The 17,151-nt window shown below is 39.3% G+C and overlaps 1 protein-coding gene across 3 annotated transcripts in view; it reads left to right on the top strand.

The window, feature by feature from the left end:
* arhgef10la (Rho guanine nucleotide exchange factor (GEF) 10-like a) overlaps nt 1-17,151 on the top strand; it is a 221,883-nt gene that overhangs the window by 42,693 nt on the left and 162,039 nt on the right. For 2 of the 3 annotated variants that reach the window (XM_072665387.1, XM_072665388.1), the window contains exons 7-10: nt 1,872-1,955; nt 8,501-8,609; nt 12,582-12,685; nt 14,592-14,669. In XM_072665387.1, coding sequence (XP_072521488.1) covers nt 1,872-1,955; nt 8,501-8,609; nt 12,582-12,685; nt 14,592-14,669 — 375 coding nt within the window. The remainder of the gene's footprint in view (nt 1-1,871; nt 1,956-8,500; nt 8,610-12,581; nt 12,686-14,591; nt 14,670-17,151) is intronic. The other variant, XM_072665389.1, reaches the window with a different exon arrangement.

The following is a 17,151-nucleotide window of genomic DNA, read 5'->3' on the forward strand; positions in this document are numbered from 1 at the left end:
TCCTGTCACCATCTAGAAAGGTCCAGGGTTGAGGGATGTTTCTACTGGCAACTCCTCAAACTCTTAATTTGACTGAAGGGAGTCTACAAAGCTCTGAGACACTTGGGCCAGGTAATAAAGGCCTTCAGGGGCATCTATGTTTGGATCTGAGCACATACTTCAAACAAAAAGTTAGATATTAGTTGCATAGATTCTGAATATTTGTACTTATTGAGTAATAAAAAGATACAAATTAATGAACTAGTAGTTACTGAATAATTATTCATGTGTACTACATTTCTAGGTACTGAATACTACTTATTGAATAATAAGTAGATGCTGAATAATGAGTAGGTTCTGATTACCTAATACTAATTGAATAAGTAGTAATATCTAAATAAATATTATGTACTAAATAATTAGCATGTACTGAATAATTATTAGCATGTACCAAATTAATAGTTACTGAAAACTTCATACTTATTGAATAACTAGTAAATATGAAACAATTAGATAAATAGTAGAGAAGTAGTAGAGAATATTTACTACGTAGTAAATTAGAAGGTACTGAACTATTGCTACTTATGGAACTAGTAGATACTGAAAATTAGTATGTTCCAAATTGTAGGTGTTAAAAGTAAAATGCTGGGGTTCAAGGGGTTAAAAGACAAAAAAATATTGTCCCATGATTTTCCATTGAAGTCCAAAGTAAATTCAAAGTAAATCCTATTGTCATCACTTAAACATCTGATGTTTAACTACACTACATCATCAGGCACCAGCAGGCATGGGAAAGTACTGTTAAATTAAAATGTAATATCACCTCCCACTGCCACCAACCCTCATCTGTTGTTTGTCATTAACATTGAGACCCTTCCTAATAATAGTAAATTTGCATAGCCTATTTTTGCATGAGTGATACACCCTAAAATGTATATTCCTAGTCTATTCTCTGGATATGGGTATGTTTTGTAGTCTGACAGACCTAATGCCGTACTATTTGAAAGACACTGATTGGGGTTGAATATTGGAAGCCATGTGAGTTTTGCCATCTTAGAAGTGACCTTATTACTGCCAGTACACCTGTCACACCTGCCTGCCACAGCTAAAACTGAAACTTGGTTCAGTGTTAAGCTTTGCAACAAGGTGTTGTCACATGAGCTGCCTATCATACAAGCTGTTGACTCTCAGAAATGTGTCTTCTGATGCTGTGGTGGATTTGATTCTGTTAGACCTAATGGTGGTGGAAACTGGCTTTTATTGGTAATATCTTTAAAGAAAAAAGTGTTGAAGAGTTACAATAAACTATCTGTGTTTCTTTGTTATGTTTCTCTTTTTTTGTAATTAGGGGAGAAATCCAAACATGCAAAGCTGTCTAAATACTGTGGTAGAGAGTTCATAAACACAGTTTTCAAACATATAATAGCTTTATAAATCATACATTTTTTGCATTGATTATTTTAATCTGATTGTACTTGTATTGCTACAGACCAGCTGTAAGTTGTTGACCAATAACGAGTTGGAGGATGGGCTGGCAGATGAGGTGTATTTTGATTACTTAGTTTATATGGGATATGCAGCTCATCTGGGGGAAAAAGTAAAATCAGAATTTAAAAGATCAGTGTTCACACTACCATGACAAAATCACATCTGAGTCACATTTCGGCTATAAACCGGATTGTGCCATTTCACACCTGTAATGTAAAGGTCGCCTAAAGCTGAAGCTTGGCATTCCTGCCTAGTTGCTCTGCCTTGTGTGCTTTTTGTGGTTCATCCTCATGGAGCCCTCCCTCATCCTTCTGTTTCCCCTTCCCCCTCCCTCATCTCATTCACTCCCTGGCATCTGTGGTTCCCCTATAACCCATGTGCTGCTGCTGCTGTGATGCCTGTAGCTGTCCCCTGATGTGCGCCGGCTGAAGGAGCGCTGTGCCAGAACCAGGAGGGAGCTAGCCATGAGACTAGGGGGGAAACACCAGGTATACACACACTTTCTTACAAGTCTGTTCAAACGTTTGGAATCGCCTGTCTTATTAATAGTAGAGAGTAAAAGTGTAGCCCAGACAAACTCATTCGTATTAATCCCAAGCTCTTATTTTCTGGTTCATGTCTCGGCCACGGTGACCATGAACCAACTCGCACAGCCTCTGTTCCGTGGCATGCGGTGGATGACCGCTGCTCATGAGAGTGGCAAACTTACCTTATAAACACACTCCGTCTCAGTCCTGAGCCACGACGCCACAATATATTTAACCAAAATTTAAATAGTTTTTTTACATTTAAAATGTTTTTGTATAGATAGAGTGCGCATTGATCCCATTGGAACATGCCCTCTTTAGTCAGACTAAGTGGCAAGACATTCTGCAGCATGGCTACTAATGGTTTTCCTAATGGTTTATTATTGAAAACGGCCAAACCGGGACTGAAACAAGCGATTATCTGCTCATGTTAAAGGCATTGGACTCAACAGCGATCCATCCAAATTACAGAAGAACCAATGGTGCATGGACAGCAATGTGTAGCCAGAAACATTAAGCTAACTGAGGCTCAAATCACACCCGTTTAGAGAACAAAGCCTCACATCTGAGTGAATGGTCTTGGGAGTGTTTTCGTCTGTCTTTAGGCACATTTATAAGACTGGTTCATCCAGAGATTTTTAACACGTCCAAAGTTCATAATCATTGATGCATTTTCTTCTTCCCATTCAAGTGATCCCAAGCATTCAATGGCTTTGAGGTCTAGATTCTAGCATGTTTAGTCTATTGTTCTGCAAAGAGCTGCAGCTTCAGCAGTGTCATTTGATCAAACATTCTTCTTTTCTGTCTGTTTGTTTTTCTCAGTAGGAGCTTCTTGGTCACCTCCACATCCTTTCAGACCTACAACCTTGAGTCGTCTTCTCACAGTAAAGGGATAAACAGAAATCCCTGAAATGTAGATGTTTTTAGATCAGAACAACATGTTCAACTTGTACTCATCTTGTACAAGTACTGTGCAGGTCCAAGACACACTTCAGAAATTCATTTACAGTCAAAACAAGCCATAAAAAGTATGAGTTGTTCCTTTATATTGTCATCAGGGAAAAAACTATCATATAAACTATATGGACCAAAGTATTGGGACACCTACTCATTTATTGCTTCTTCTAGTTTATCCTGCTTTTGCTGGAGTTAATCCTGCTATTCGGAGCGTTGCTAAGGATTTGATTGCAGTCCAACAGACCAGCTGTGTGTGCATTTGCACATTGGTGTCAGCGATGGGTGCAACTTAAAGTAGCTGAATGTATTAACAGAGTATTCACAATTATTTGGATATACAGAGTGTTTAATAAGAAATTACACAAAGGCTTCAACAACTCAATTTAAATGTAGTTTAATACATTGAGATGTTTCAGTGTTGATTCCAGCTTGCATTCTTTTCAGGAGACTCACTTTCAGCTTTTATTCAGATCTTTATTAAGAGAAAAAGAGGGAGTTTTTTTTTCCACACCTCCAAAGTTCAAAAGCGTTGATACATTTTATTACTCACCATCCAAAGGATCTCAAGCATGTTTGATGATGTTGAGGTCTAGACTCTGGCAAGTTCAGTCAGTTGTTCTTGCGAACAGCAGCAGTTTGACTTGATGTTCTTTTCTGTCTGTTTCCTTTTCTCAGCCAGAGCTTCTTGATCAGCTCCATATCCTTTCAGCCGTACAGTGTTGAGTCAGATTCTCACAGTGGAAGGATGAATGTTACATGCTAAGATAAACTAATTACTGCTAAATGCTTTAAACAAGAAACACCTGTGGATGTTTTTTCGATCTGAGTGGAACTTTATTTTCCCCTTTCTCTCAAAACTGAAAGATTGTAGTGCTGTTTATCCGATTAGGATCAGTTTGGTGGTCTATCAGTTCTCACACAGTCTGTGAAATACTCTGTATCTTTTAATATTTTTTCATTTGAGTACCAGGTCTGGAAACCCCTCTGTTTTTTTCTCTTTCCTTAGAATGATCTTTTATTTTTTTTATATTTAATCTTCTCACCAGTAGTGAGTAGGAGAAGTGAATAGCTTGTGCTCATTGGACATATGTGAAATAAATGCAGGATCTCTGATTTCTGGTTACACATTTTAAACATCAATTCTAAAATGTATTTATTTGATGTATAACAAATATAGGACTGGGCCACAGAACAATGACTATGTGAGTGCATCCATTGGGAAAGATTATGTTCATTATAAATTCTCCCTCTTCTTAGTCACTCTCTTTGTCTTTCTCTCTGTATCTCCATTCAGTTTGGGTTTTAGTTGTTAAGCTTTACCATACTGCTTTGACCATACATTGTCAGAATTGCCAAAGGCCCATTGAAACTGAAAGAACTGACTGATTTATAGCAATATTACAGCAAAACAGATCAAATTTACAGAATTGTCCCCACTAAATGTTTTCGAGAGATAAGACACGACTGGCTCTTGTTTGCACTCTAATTGCATGGCTAAAATTGTATTTGCACTTTGGTTTATTATTATAGACAATAGAGTGTCAGAAACCACATAAACAAACACAATGTTAATAACAATGCTGGCTTCAAATGGTTCTTTAAACAATGCCATAGGAAAAACACTTTTGGTCCCATGATGAACCATGAGCCTTATTCACCAACTGTTCCTAAGACGAAATTACTTCTTACAACCCACTTACACTGTTTTCATAAGGATTCTGACATTTGCCATGTTTGCTTAATTGGGATTTGTTCAGTTTGTGAGGACAATGGAATCCACAGCTTAGAGCAGAGCTGTGAACAGTTGTGCTGACATAGACATAGATTTTTTTGTTAGAACATTTCATGACATCATAAAAAAATTGAAAAGAAAAGAAAATTATTGGTGAATGAGACCCAATGATCTTGTTTTACAAATTCAACACGTTGCAACGACGTTGGGCAACCAATGCGTCGGGTACCCAGCTCTGCTGCATTGGCTAACACATCATACATCATACAAACATCCCAAAAATCCAGCTACATTTCTTTTAACAAAGCTTTAAATTCACTCAAGGAGACAAAACCATTAAGATATAATTTGTTCTTAAGAGTATTCCATGACCGTGGTGCAAAACAGGAGATAGATTTTCTGCCCAATTCTAAATGAATCTTAAAAGAGTGAGAATCATAGCAATACTTTATGCGCAATAAAAAAATCACACTTACAAAGGAAGTTTAGCCTAAAGCTTAAAGATATACCAATTAAAGATATAAAGCTTAAAGATATACAGTGGGGAGAACAAGTATTTGATACACTGCTGATTTTTCAGGTTTTCCCACTTGCAAAGCATGTAGAAGACTGTAATTTTTATCATAGGTACTCTTCAACTGTGAGTGATGGAATCTAAAACAAAAATCCAGAAAAATACATTGTATGATTTTTAAATAATTAATTTCCATTTTATTGTGGGAAATAAGTATTTGATCATCTATCAACCAGTAAGAATTTTGGCTCTCACAGACATGTTACTTCTTCTTTAAGAAGCCCTCCTGTTCTCCACTCATTACCTGTATTAACTGCACCTGTTTGAACTCGTTACCTGTATAAAAGACACCTGTCCACACACTCAATCAGTCAGACTCCAGCATCTCCACAATGCCCAAGACCAGAGAGCTTTGTAAGGACATCAGGGATAAAATTGTAGACCTGCACAAGGCTGGGATGGGCTACAGGACAATAGGCAAGCAGCTTGGTGAGAAGGCAACAACTGTTGGTGCAATTATTAGAAAATGGAAGAAATGCAAAATAACGGATAATCTCCCTCGGTCTGGGGCGCCATGCAAGATCTCACCTCGTGGAGCATCAATGATCTTGAGGAAGGTGAGGAATGAGCCCAGAATTACACGGCAGGACCTGGTCAATGACCTGAATAGAGCTGGGACCACAGTCTCAAAGAAAACAATCAGTAACACTCTACGCCGTCAAGGATTAAAATCCTGCAGTGCACGCAAGGTGCCCTTCCTCAAGCCAACGCATGTCAAAGCCCGTCTAAAGTTTGCAAATGACCATCTGAATGATCCAGAGGAGGAATGGGAGAAGGTCATGTGGTCTGATGAGACAAAAATAGAACTTTTTGGTTTAAACTCCACTCGTCATGTTTGGAGGAAGAAGAATGATGAGTACAACCCCAAGAACACCATCCCAACCGTGAAGCATGGCGGTGGAAACATCATTCTTTGGGGATGCTTTTCTGCAAAGGGGACAGGATGACTGCACCGTATTGTGGGAAGGATGGATGGGGCCATGTATCGTGAGATTTTGGCCAACAACCTCCTTCCCTCAGTAAGAGCACTGAAGATGGGTCGTGGCTGGGTCTTCCAGCATGATAACGACACAAAACACACAGCCAGGGCAACTAAAGAGTGGCTCCGTAGGAAACATCTTAAGGTCCTGGAGTGGCCTAGCCAGTCTCCAGACCTGAATCCAATAGAAAATCTTTGGAGGGAGCTTAAAGTCCGTGTGGCCCAGCGACAGCCACGAAACCTGAAGGCTCTGGAGGAGATCTGTATGGAGGAGTGGGCCAAAATCCCTGCTGCAGTGTGTGCAAACCTTGTCAAGAACTACAGGAAACGTCTCATCTCTGTAATTGCAAACAAAGGTTTCTGTACCAAATATTAAGTTTCTTTTTCTGGTGTATCAAATACTTATTTCCCACAATAAAATGGAAATTAATTATTTAAAAATCATACAATGTATTTTTCTGGATTTTTGTTTTAGATTCCATCACTCACAGTTGAAGAGTACCTATGATAAAAATTACAGTCTTCTACATGCTTTGCAAGTGGGAAAACCTGAAAAATCAGCAGTGTATCAAATACTTGTTCTCCCCACTGTACCAATGTTGCTGTCTCCTTACATTTAATGAAGACCAGGAAACCAAATCATAAAGTACACAGTGATGCGTGTGAGACAGTGAATTTGATGTAAACCATAAATAACTGTAAAACCCTGGCTCTAAAGAGGAGTCAGCATGCATGTAAATAAAATGTCCATAATCTAAAACACATAAAAAAACGTAGCTTGTACAAGTGCTTTCCCAGCTACAGAATTCAGGCAGGTCCTATTTCGAAAATAAAAACCCTGTCTAATCTTCACTGTCTTCAATTGATTCCCATTATGCTCTCTATCTATCATCCACCCTGATACAAATTTGGAGGTTCATCACACTCACACATCTCTATTACAAACATGGTTCTTTTATGGGAACCAGAAGTGGTTCTTCCAAAGCCAAAAGTGCTATTGCTTTCTATCTGAAGCACCTTTATGTTCAAGTGTGTGTGTGGTAATGGGGAAAATTGTGTTTTTGTGTGGCAGCCTGGAGAAATCCTTCACATGGTGAAACCTATTGGACTGTTTACAAACATGTCCATTCACAAGATACACTATATGTCCAAATATTTGTGGACATCCCTTGTAATGAATGCATTTAGCTGTTTTAAGACGCACCCATTGCTGACACAGAGGTGCAAATGCACCCACATACAGCTTATCTCGTCCTAGTAGAGAAGTAATGCCAATAGAATAAGACTCCCTGGAGCAGATAAACATGAACCTGTTGGCACCAAGCCTAATGTCAAGCGTGGACTTGAGGACTATAAAGCACCCCAGCATTGAGTTGTAGAGCCGTGGAATTGTGTTCTCGGGAATAAGCTGGGGAGTGGAGATGACTGGGTACAGTAACTCCAACAAAAAACAGGGTGCACTATTTTGTAAAGGAATGAGCTATTTATGTTTAATCTTTCAACACCTGTAGCCATTGTCCCTTATTTATTCCATTGTTACTCATTCATGAAATCATTGTATCAAATAAAAAAACACAAATATATAGATGCACCTTCTGGCAGGTTTCTGCAGACCAGCAGATATTTCTTTTGCAAACTAAATGGTTTAATGCTGTCACAGTTTTCCATACCATTGTTCAGCGATGATTCCGCATGGCTTACATAGGAAAAAAGAGAGTCACTGAAAGGTTTATAGGGTTTGGATAGCAGCAACCTGCTGTTTGAGGGCAAATAAAGGTCTAAAGGTGAGAGGTTTGCTGTCACATGTCCACTGATGGACTCCAAAGCCACTTTCACTCTGCTTTACTACCATTCTTGCCGACTTTCTCTACTTTGCTCGCTTGAAACTACAGGCGATGTGTTTATGGCTTAGTTTTGAGGAGGCACATATAAATAAAGCCGCTGGAGTCTTTTTCCCACCACATCTGAGGCATTGCCAGTTGGTCTCGATTATTGCCCTGCTTTTCGGTTGTGAGGCCACCAGCTCTAGTCTAGTTTAAAAATATACCCCTTGGATTAGGTTCCCTGAGATTTCACTCAGCTGAAGGTGGAGTTTGTGGCCTTGCAGACTGTCTTCATCTAAGACGAGCCTTGCAGCACTTGACGGACACGTTCAAACCTGTTCAAACCTGTTCATGTTCGTGAGCAAGTGTTGGATGATCTTTCCCCATCGGGTAATTTGCGGTCAGTCTCTGATCTCTTGTCCACATCTGCCCCTGCCACAGGTCCATCAGTTGATGCGAGCAGCGCGGAGTGGAACTAAAGATGGCCTGGAGAAGACCAAAATAGCTGTCATGAGGAGAGTCTCTTTTCTGCAGAAGAAGGACCATGCAGGTAATGGAAGGTTCTTTTTTTTTTCTAAAGCAATAGATGTGAAGAATCAAATCTAGTTGATCAGCTAAGACCTGTTTTTGGTTTCTGAAGTTTGATTCTTTTGCTTTGTATAAGAGCTATGAGGCTAATTTAGCTAAAAATAATGGGAGGATATGTGCACAAATTAGCATTCTGTAATCTGCAGCAATGTTAAATGATCTTAAATAGAATAAAAATGATAATAATCAGAATCAGAATCTCTTTATTTCACCAAGTATGTTACACATACAAGGAATTTGTCTTGATGTCGTATGACGAGTAACAAAAACACAGAACACATAATATTTTCCATTTTAGTAGATGTCAGGGATGCATCGAGACAGATACAGGTACCTGACCCTCTTATTGAGCCTCTTCCGAGTGTCAGTACTGAAACCAAGTAAATGATATTGTTTCTGTCCAGTGAAAAACATTAATCTCCAAAATTAATAATAAATAACTTTAAATTGAAGTTCACATAATGTTGAGTAAATGTAAATCTTTTGAATGAATATAATACTATTATTATAAATATTATTATTATGTTATTATTATTATAATGTTTGTAAACTGGGTCATATATACAGTAATCCTGAAATTACAAAGTTTGCTTAAAAAAGAAGAAGAAACATTAACTGATATTAAATGGTATTTTAAATGTCATGTTGGTCAATAGACAGACGTGAAAATATCCATATACTAATGACATTATTTTAAATGGTATGTTTAGCTTCAATACAACCGTATTCTGTCATATATCATGTTAACAGGAACACTTAAATTATTAGGCTTAAGCTTTAGAAACACATTGACGCATTTGATGTGCTTAATGCAAAAAATACCATTTCTGAAGTCACTTTTTTCATGCCATTGAGTTTTCATGTATGTGATTGGTGGTTGGAAATACAGTCACTAAAGTAGCTCTTTATTGTTTGAGAAACATACTTGCATTTCTTACATGAAGAATTGATCATTGTAATACTCTTTAAACTGGGCTTCCTAACAAAACAGTCTTCTACAGCCTAAACAAAATGCAGCAGCATGGATCCTGGGTAAAAACTACAAAATAGAAAGTGTGCACCCTCGTTTAGAAATGTCTTTTGAAGATTTTAAAGCTGTACATATCCAAGCAGTATCTTACTGACTGTGTAACTGTTTATACACTCTTAAAAATAAAGGTGCTACAAAGAGGTATTTGAGCAACGACATAGAAGAACCAGAACTACACTAAATAAATCAGTTTAGATTGTCTCATTATAGAAACTGCTACTAAAAATAAAGTGATTTTATTATTTATTTGTTATTTATTTTTCTGTGACTGTGCTATTTATACAATCCAAGATTAGATTGGGTCAGTATGAGCTAAAACTCTGCATTAAGTGACTTTGATTTGATCAAGGGGAAAAGACAAGTGCATTTATGTGATCCTGCTGGTGTGGGTTATGCCAGTTACCTCATTGGGTTTTCATTCAAGTGACCATGTGCCATATGCTTCCATACACCTGCAAATTCAGCTACGTTCTTCACCCTATGGCCTTTGGCACGCCAAAGTGCAGTCACTCCTTTTAGACAATCATTAACATCTGCATTGCAACCTGTTTTCCGCACGTCCAACAAGACAGACTTCACATGCCGATCCTCTTTGTGCAACGCCATCTGCAGGAGCCTGAAGTTACTAAGTTACCTTAAACAGACAAGGTGCCTAATGTTTTTTTGGACGGGGAGCTTAGTATTCTAAGTCAGTTTGATGAGTGAGTTTGATCATTTGGGGAATCCTCAGTCTGCTACAATGAGCAACCAAGCTAGCTAGATAACAAATCAGTCAGACTGGTTCCATGAAGTATGTAAGGCAAAGGCCAGTACAGATCATCCTTGGTTTCTTTGTCAGTTCATTCTCAACCAGAACAAAGTCAATGTATTCTTTTTATCTCTGAATTAAAAAGCCAATGCATATAAAAACATGTTCAGCTGCTTTTTCAGTTCTTTCTTTTTCAGGCTGAAAGATTGTGCAGCAGGGAATTTGCAGATACTGTAAGATACTGTGAGATATTTGGGATGAAATGGCTGAGAATATGTCACGTCGGGCTGAGGACAGGCAGAACGGAGATGCCGAAGCAGGTGTTTGATGTGCGCGAGAAACGAAAAGGAAAATTTGAATGACTGGATTGGCACCCCACGAGCCTCCACAGCACAATGCAGAGAGATTAGCATCCGGTAATGGAGCCTGGCAGACTCCCTGCCGCAGCCACATATAACACCCCCGGAAAAAAAAAAATCCCTCTCATGATCAAGTCGAGGGGGAAAGGTCACTAATTGTCATTTCAGGTATTGATAGCAGCTAGGAAGGCCGAGCGTTAAATGTTAAATGTTTTGATTCCTGCTGACGACATTACTATTCCAGTCATTAACTGCTCTGCTTGCCAAAACTTGTTTGAATATTTGCAGGCTTTTGTGCCGCTGCGGCGGTGAGAAATTGTTTGCTGTCAGGCTGCTTTGTAGCCGCGCAGAGGGAAGGAGCGCTTAGATGTGGTTTAGAACAGCCCGTTTCTGTGCTGCGTCAGATTTGCCGCACTGTTTGAGCGTGTTTTTGAAAAATGCACAGAGTTCATTGGGAGCTATAATAAAATCTGAATATTTGAATTTCCTTTACTGGCAGAGAAAAAAAGAACATAGCTCCTTCTCTCTCTCTCTCTCTCTCTCACACGTACACACTCCCGCCCTCTTTCCCCTACATCACCTCTATATTCTTTCTCTCTTTCCCTCCCCATGCATCTCCACTATTCTCTTTCTCTCTCTCTCTCTCTCTCTGTCCCTGCATCACCACTACTCTCTCTCCTTCTCTTTTTCTTTCTCTCTCCCTGCATCACCAATATGTTCCTTCTCTTTCTTTTTCTCTCTCTCTCCCGTCATCACCACTATTCTCCTTGTCACTCTTGCTCTCTCTCCATCTCCCTCTTTCTCTTCCCCCTACATCACCACTGCTTTCTTTCTCTCCCCCTGCATCACCGCTATTTCTCTCTCTCTCTCCTCCCCCTGCATCACCACTATGCTCTTTCTTTTTCTCTCTCTTCCTGTGTATACACACTTTCTCTCCCTCTTTCATGTATTCTCTCTTCTCCTTTCCTCCATCTCCCCCTCCCTCGCTCTCCCTCCCTCTCTCTCCCTCTCTCTTTCTCTATCTCTCTATACACACACTCACTCTCTCCCTCCCTTTCATCCTCCCTTCTCCCCCTCTCTATTTCTTTATCAGTATACTCTCTCCCTCTCTGTCTATTTCTCCTTCCCTCCCTCTGTCATTCTTCTCTCGCTCCCTCACTCTCTCATTTTCTCTCTTTTTACTCTTTCTCTTTCTGTCTGTCTGTCTGTCTGTCTATACATACTCTCTTCGTAATTGTTTCCCCATTACCTCCCCTATTTGTCATGTTCCCTCCCTACCTTTCATTCTTTCTCTATGACTCTCTCTACCCTCTTTCTCTGTCTCTCTGTTAGGTGGAGTGTTTTATATAAATTACCTGTAACTGTAACTGGGGATCTGCAGTGGAGAATGATCCATGGGGTCTTGGTCGCTAATATACATGTTGCTCACCTGAGTGCTCTTGTTAATGATGGTTGTTGTGGGAGGCCTGAGATGGTAGTGCATGTGTTTGCTAGGTGCGTGCAACTGGAGCTCCCTTTTGATCTGTTGAGGGGGTTTTTCATACTGGGTCCAACCTTCTCTTAGCGTCAGAGGTCCTCCCTGTTGAACTTTGTGTTTTAACAGGTTAAATTATCAATATGGCTCACAAGGCAAAAATGATGCACTGAAGTGCTTGGGATGTGCATTTGTATTGTCATGGGGTATGGGGACTTTAAGAGAAGGTGGGTGGGTGTTATGGTTTAACACTTTTTCTTGGTTTTGAGGTATTGCAGTTTGGGTATAAGTCTCTTTCCCTCCCTCTCTCTCTCTCTCTGTAGTTGAAGCTGAAGATGATGCAGGGTATCTGGATGTGATCGTGTCAGAGGCAAAGCATCCTCCAGCACAGCTGGGCCCCATGCCAGAGGGACTTAGCAGTCAACAGGTGTGTTTGTGTTTGTGTGTGTGTTCACAATAAAAATATTGTGTTAAAAATGCTTCAGTGTAATATTGTGTGTGTCTGTGTGTTTGGCTTTAGACACAGTTTAGAGTTCAGAGTTTAATATTTTCAACAGAAAAGATTAAATTCTGCACTGGGTTATATAGATATTAACGGAACCTCCACACACCCTTTATTTTTAACCCTCTTTAGCTCATTAGCCCTTTAAAGGCCTCTATGTGGGCCAATACTGTACTTTCTCAGTCTTAGAAGTGCAACATGTTTTATTGTAGTTATTAAGTCTTTATTATTCTTTTTTCATTTATGTTTAATCTGATAACATTTGAAGACTTACAACTGGGTCAAGGAGTCCAAAGATATTCTGTATCGTAGTTTTTGGATTATAAACTACTGTTTTTTTCCTGATCCTTTTCAAACCTCTCTGTATCTCATACACTGCGTTTACAGTGTAGCCAATCTCTTACCTCCCTAACATTGGCTGGTTTGTTGTTGTGTGAATTGTGTGGGGAGTGTGGGATAGGCCTGTAATAAAATGTAGGAGAGAAAAGTCCTAATATTGTTTTTTAATTGTCATCCAGTGTAATAACACTTTTGCCAACTTCTCCATTTCTTCACACTTTTCTGTGTGTGGTTTGAATATGGACATGACACATGACAAAATTGCCCCGTAGCACATCTGATCGCCAGCCGCCTGGCAAAATATGCTACTCATTTGCATAAAACTGAGTGCTTTGCTTCATTTTAACGTAAATGCAGTGTTTGAATTTAACAGCCTGTACTTCTTTTTTTACAGCTAATATTCATCACTGTCAGAGCAAAACTTCATATCTCCATTTTTTCTAGTTTTTTTTTCCTGTGTTTCAAAAGCACCAGCTGTCCTTACAATGTGTCAAATCTTTAAGATGAACGTACCAATGGAAAGTGTCCACATTGTCAGACGGGAAGTGTAGGTTGAGCTTTGAACCACCCCTAAAGGATGTGCAAAACACATGGACTTTAACAATCAAATGACCACTCTGTAACATTTCTGCCATTCAAATTTAGAATTTTAAGATTTATTACTCTGTAAGCAAACACAGCAGTGCCCACAAGTCTGATGTAATTTGCCAGCTTCTTACTGAAATGTTCCATTGCAACTTAAATGGTACAGAACTTACAGGGACTAAAAAGTAATTGCAGCACTATTTTGCAGGTGGAACTGCAGCTTCATGTTTAGCACATGGCTTTTATAACCTTTCGTAAACATCTCATGAATTCTGATCTGGCTGTTCAGACTGAATCACCTTGCTACATATTGGATATATATTGGATTTCTTTTATTTTTCTGGGTCAGCAGAGACCACACCACCAACCCCTACGCAAAGAACTAAAACTCTTTCACTATTTCATATTTCAGTACCGCCTTTGAAAGTGGTCCAAATCGGAATTTAATTAATTAATAATATTCCGTAAGTTTCATTCCGCTCACATTGCCACACATATAACACATCTGTGTCACGTATGATGAAAAAGTTTCATGATTGGGTCCACCTTACTCTTGCTGTGTGAACGTAGCTTTGTAATGGTCACAGTCTAAGATTCTAGCTGCACTCGTACTAAAAGATCTCACTCTGGGCAGACTGTTACAGTTGCAGTTTGGAGAAACCAGGTTTTGTTCTGACAGCAACAAAATGTAAATGACCTCCATTGGGTTTGCCTAGTTTTAAATGGGACTGAAAGATATGGAGGCCATATGGCCATATTGTATGTTATCACAACCATGATGCAGTCAGAACATGTTTAGTTTATATATATATATATGGATTGTGGATGGTTAGACTAGGGAGAGAATTGTATTTTTGATGCTCCTACACCGTTTACAGTCGTTTTATCACTTCTATTTCTTGACCAGATCATCCGGCGCCACATCCTGGCATCTATTGTACAGAGTGAAAGAAGCTATTTGGGGTCTCTCAAAAGAATCCTTCAGGTGAGTCCTTCAGGGGTTCAAAAATTCATCTGTTTTGATGCTTCTACAGACATTTTTAGTTACACAAGCTATATATATATACAAGCTATATAAATGAATGTGCACATTTGTATATTTAGATAAATAAGTATGTATACAAAATGGAACATTATGGAACATTAAATATGTTTATTCAGTTATGTATATGAATATGGACCTCTTAGGACCCCCTGAAAGCCACAAAATATTTGTTGCAAGTTGTTAGAGCCCCTGAAAATCAAACAGGTCAGTTGCTAAATTGCTTCACTATAAACATATACATTAAAAATTCTTTCAGAAGTGAAGGTGCTTTATGGCCCAGGGAGTCGTAAGCTTGAATCCCAGAGCCATGCCGCTTTGCCCACAGTAGCTGGAGTCCGAGAGAGAACAGTTGTTCATTCTCTCTTCGGGTGGGTAGATGACGCTCTTTCCTTTGCTTGTGCTATGGGGAGTTATAGTGGGTGGGCAGTACCAAATCTCTGTTGTTTTGTGACAGTTTACCATTTATAAGCTGCATAGGGTAAACCAATATTATTATTCCAGATCAAGGTCTTGTGATACGGCCATCTCACCCCTCAGCCTCCCTTCCTGCAGTTCCTTTGCACTTCACTAGGGGAACCCGCACTCCAAAAACCAAAAACCCCAAGACCGGATCAATACTGGCTGATACTCAACATTACGTTAGTCGGATCAGAACGGAGGGCAAACTGAAAACAGGACATATTTGTGTAATCCATTATCTCTGAGTAAGTTTATTGCTTGCTTATTAAGTTCAGGCAGCTTTCTTGGCGTCTGGACGAGCCTTCGGAGGAGTAATGGCTGGAAGAGTTTCAGACAAAGTGGAAGTTCAGGTGGTTTCAAAGTTGCACAACGGTGGCTACAGTAACTCATAATGTACATTGTAATCACATTTGTATCGAGTTACATATCCTTTTAAATGAAACCCAATACACCCGGCAGGTTCTCGCGGAATTTATCTGTGATCTGAGCCTATGAGAAACGTTTATGATCATTTTCCCCTTTGAAGGCCGAGGCACTGCCCAAAATTGAATCGCAGATCAATGACAGACGTGTGAAATCAAGTCCGCCTAGATCTGCGCGATTTGCCACCTTTGTTGTGAAATCAAAGTCCTGTCTGTAGTCCTTTGCAGTTTGCATTTTCAAAACAGTGTTGCATGTTGTTGAGTTAATGTGCTCAACAAGTGTTTCAGCTGATAAAGCTGCGCAGACAGACTAGATCGTCCTAATAATCGCTGATGTTGGGAAGGGGGGGGGATTAAAGCTGTTGCATAATTAAGTTTAGTGGTGGAGTTGCTTCTGTAGGCTTCGCTGGGGAAGAAGATCCCTTCGCCTCATCTTTAGCCTTATTTTGTCTTTGTCGATAATTCATTAGCAGCCGGAGAATGTGGGGGAGGGAAGAAAGCGGTTGTGAAAAAAAATCTATTGTTTCCACAATCTACTACAAAGCCTCCTTGCTTTTAAAGATTAAGCCTTATAATTTATTCATGAAAGCCATCGTGCTTGCTTTTGGCGTTCTAAGGCAATGAAAAAACCCCAACGAGCTACAACAGCTACAACACACTTAGCACGTACTTCTGCCCGCTACTGGAAAACGATTAGGATGGCTAATAAAGCGCAACATGTTAAGTTCATTTGCAGGCTTTGGAGAGCCGTTAAACTTCTGAATTGCATATTAAACTACGGTGTAGTCTGACTTTAATCAGAACCGCACAGAACTATCATAACACACTCTTAATGCAAGAAAATGCAACTTTTGTCAACGACTTCTTAAGCTTTAAGGGAATTAATGGAGGAGTTCACTGAAGGGTTTGTGAGACAGAGAACAAGTTGTTCGTCGTGACGATTTAAGTATGCACACATCTCCTTGGGTCAAACCCTACACTCATTTTCTGTTGTTTTTTTATCCAAAGGATGTATTTCTTTATGTAAATGGAGCATTTAAAAGCTCCAGAATGTTTTAAGGGTTGAGACATAATGTGTATTGAGTAGTGTCTCCATTCAGATCCATGCAACCTCCTCAACTCTTCTCTATTTCCAAGGTGATGCAAAAGTACAGCAATAAATCGTCTCACGTTTGAAGCGCAGATCATGGGTGCCTGATTTTGAGTGAAAGAAAGGGAGCAATTTTATGAGAGAAAGTTGGGGGATGGGTAGAGGGGAGGTTGGTGTGTGTTAACTATCAATCTGCTATAGACTGAATGTGTAAAGAGGAGACAGTGGATCAGCAAAAATACAGTTTCTATTCAGAACAAACCAAAATGAGGTGAAATTCTAACATGAATATAGCAGTAGGTAGTATGAAATAAAGTCAAATTTAACATAACATAACATAACATTAATCTTAAAAACAGAAACACATTATTTTGATATAATTAGTCTAATCTCAAGAAATTTTGATTATTTTGCTGTATTCAGTCAAAATCTTGAGAGAAGAAGCCAATAA

The sequence above is a fragment of the Salminus brasiliensis genome, chromosome 21 (genome assembly GCF_030463535.1).
Source record: "Salminus brasiliensis chromosome 21, fSalBra1.hap2, whole genome shotgun sequence".
NCBI lineage: Eukaryota > Metazoa > Chordata > Actinopteri > Characiformes > Bryconidae > Salminus > Salminus brasiliensis.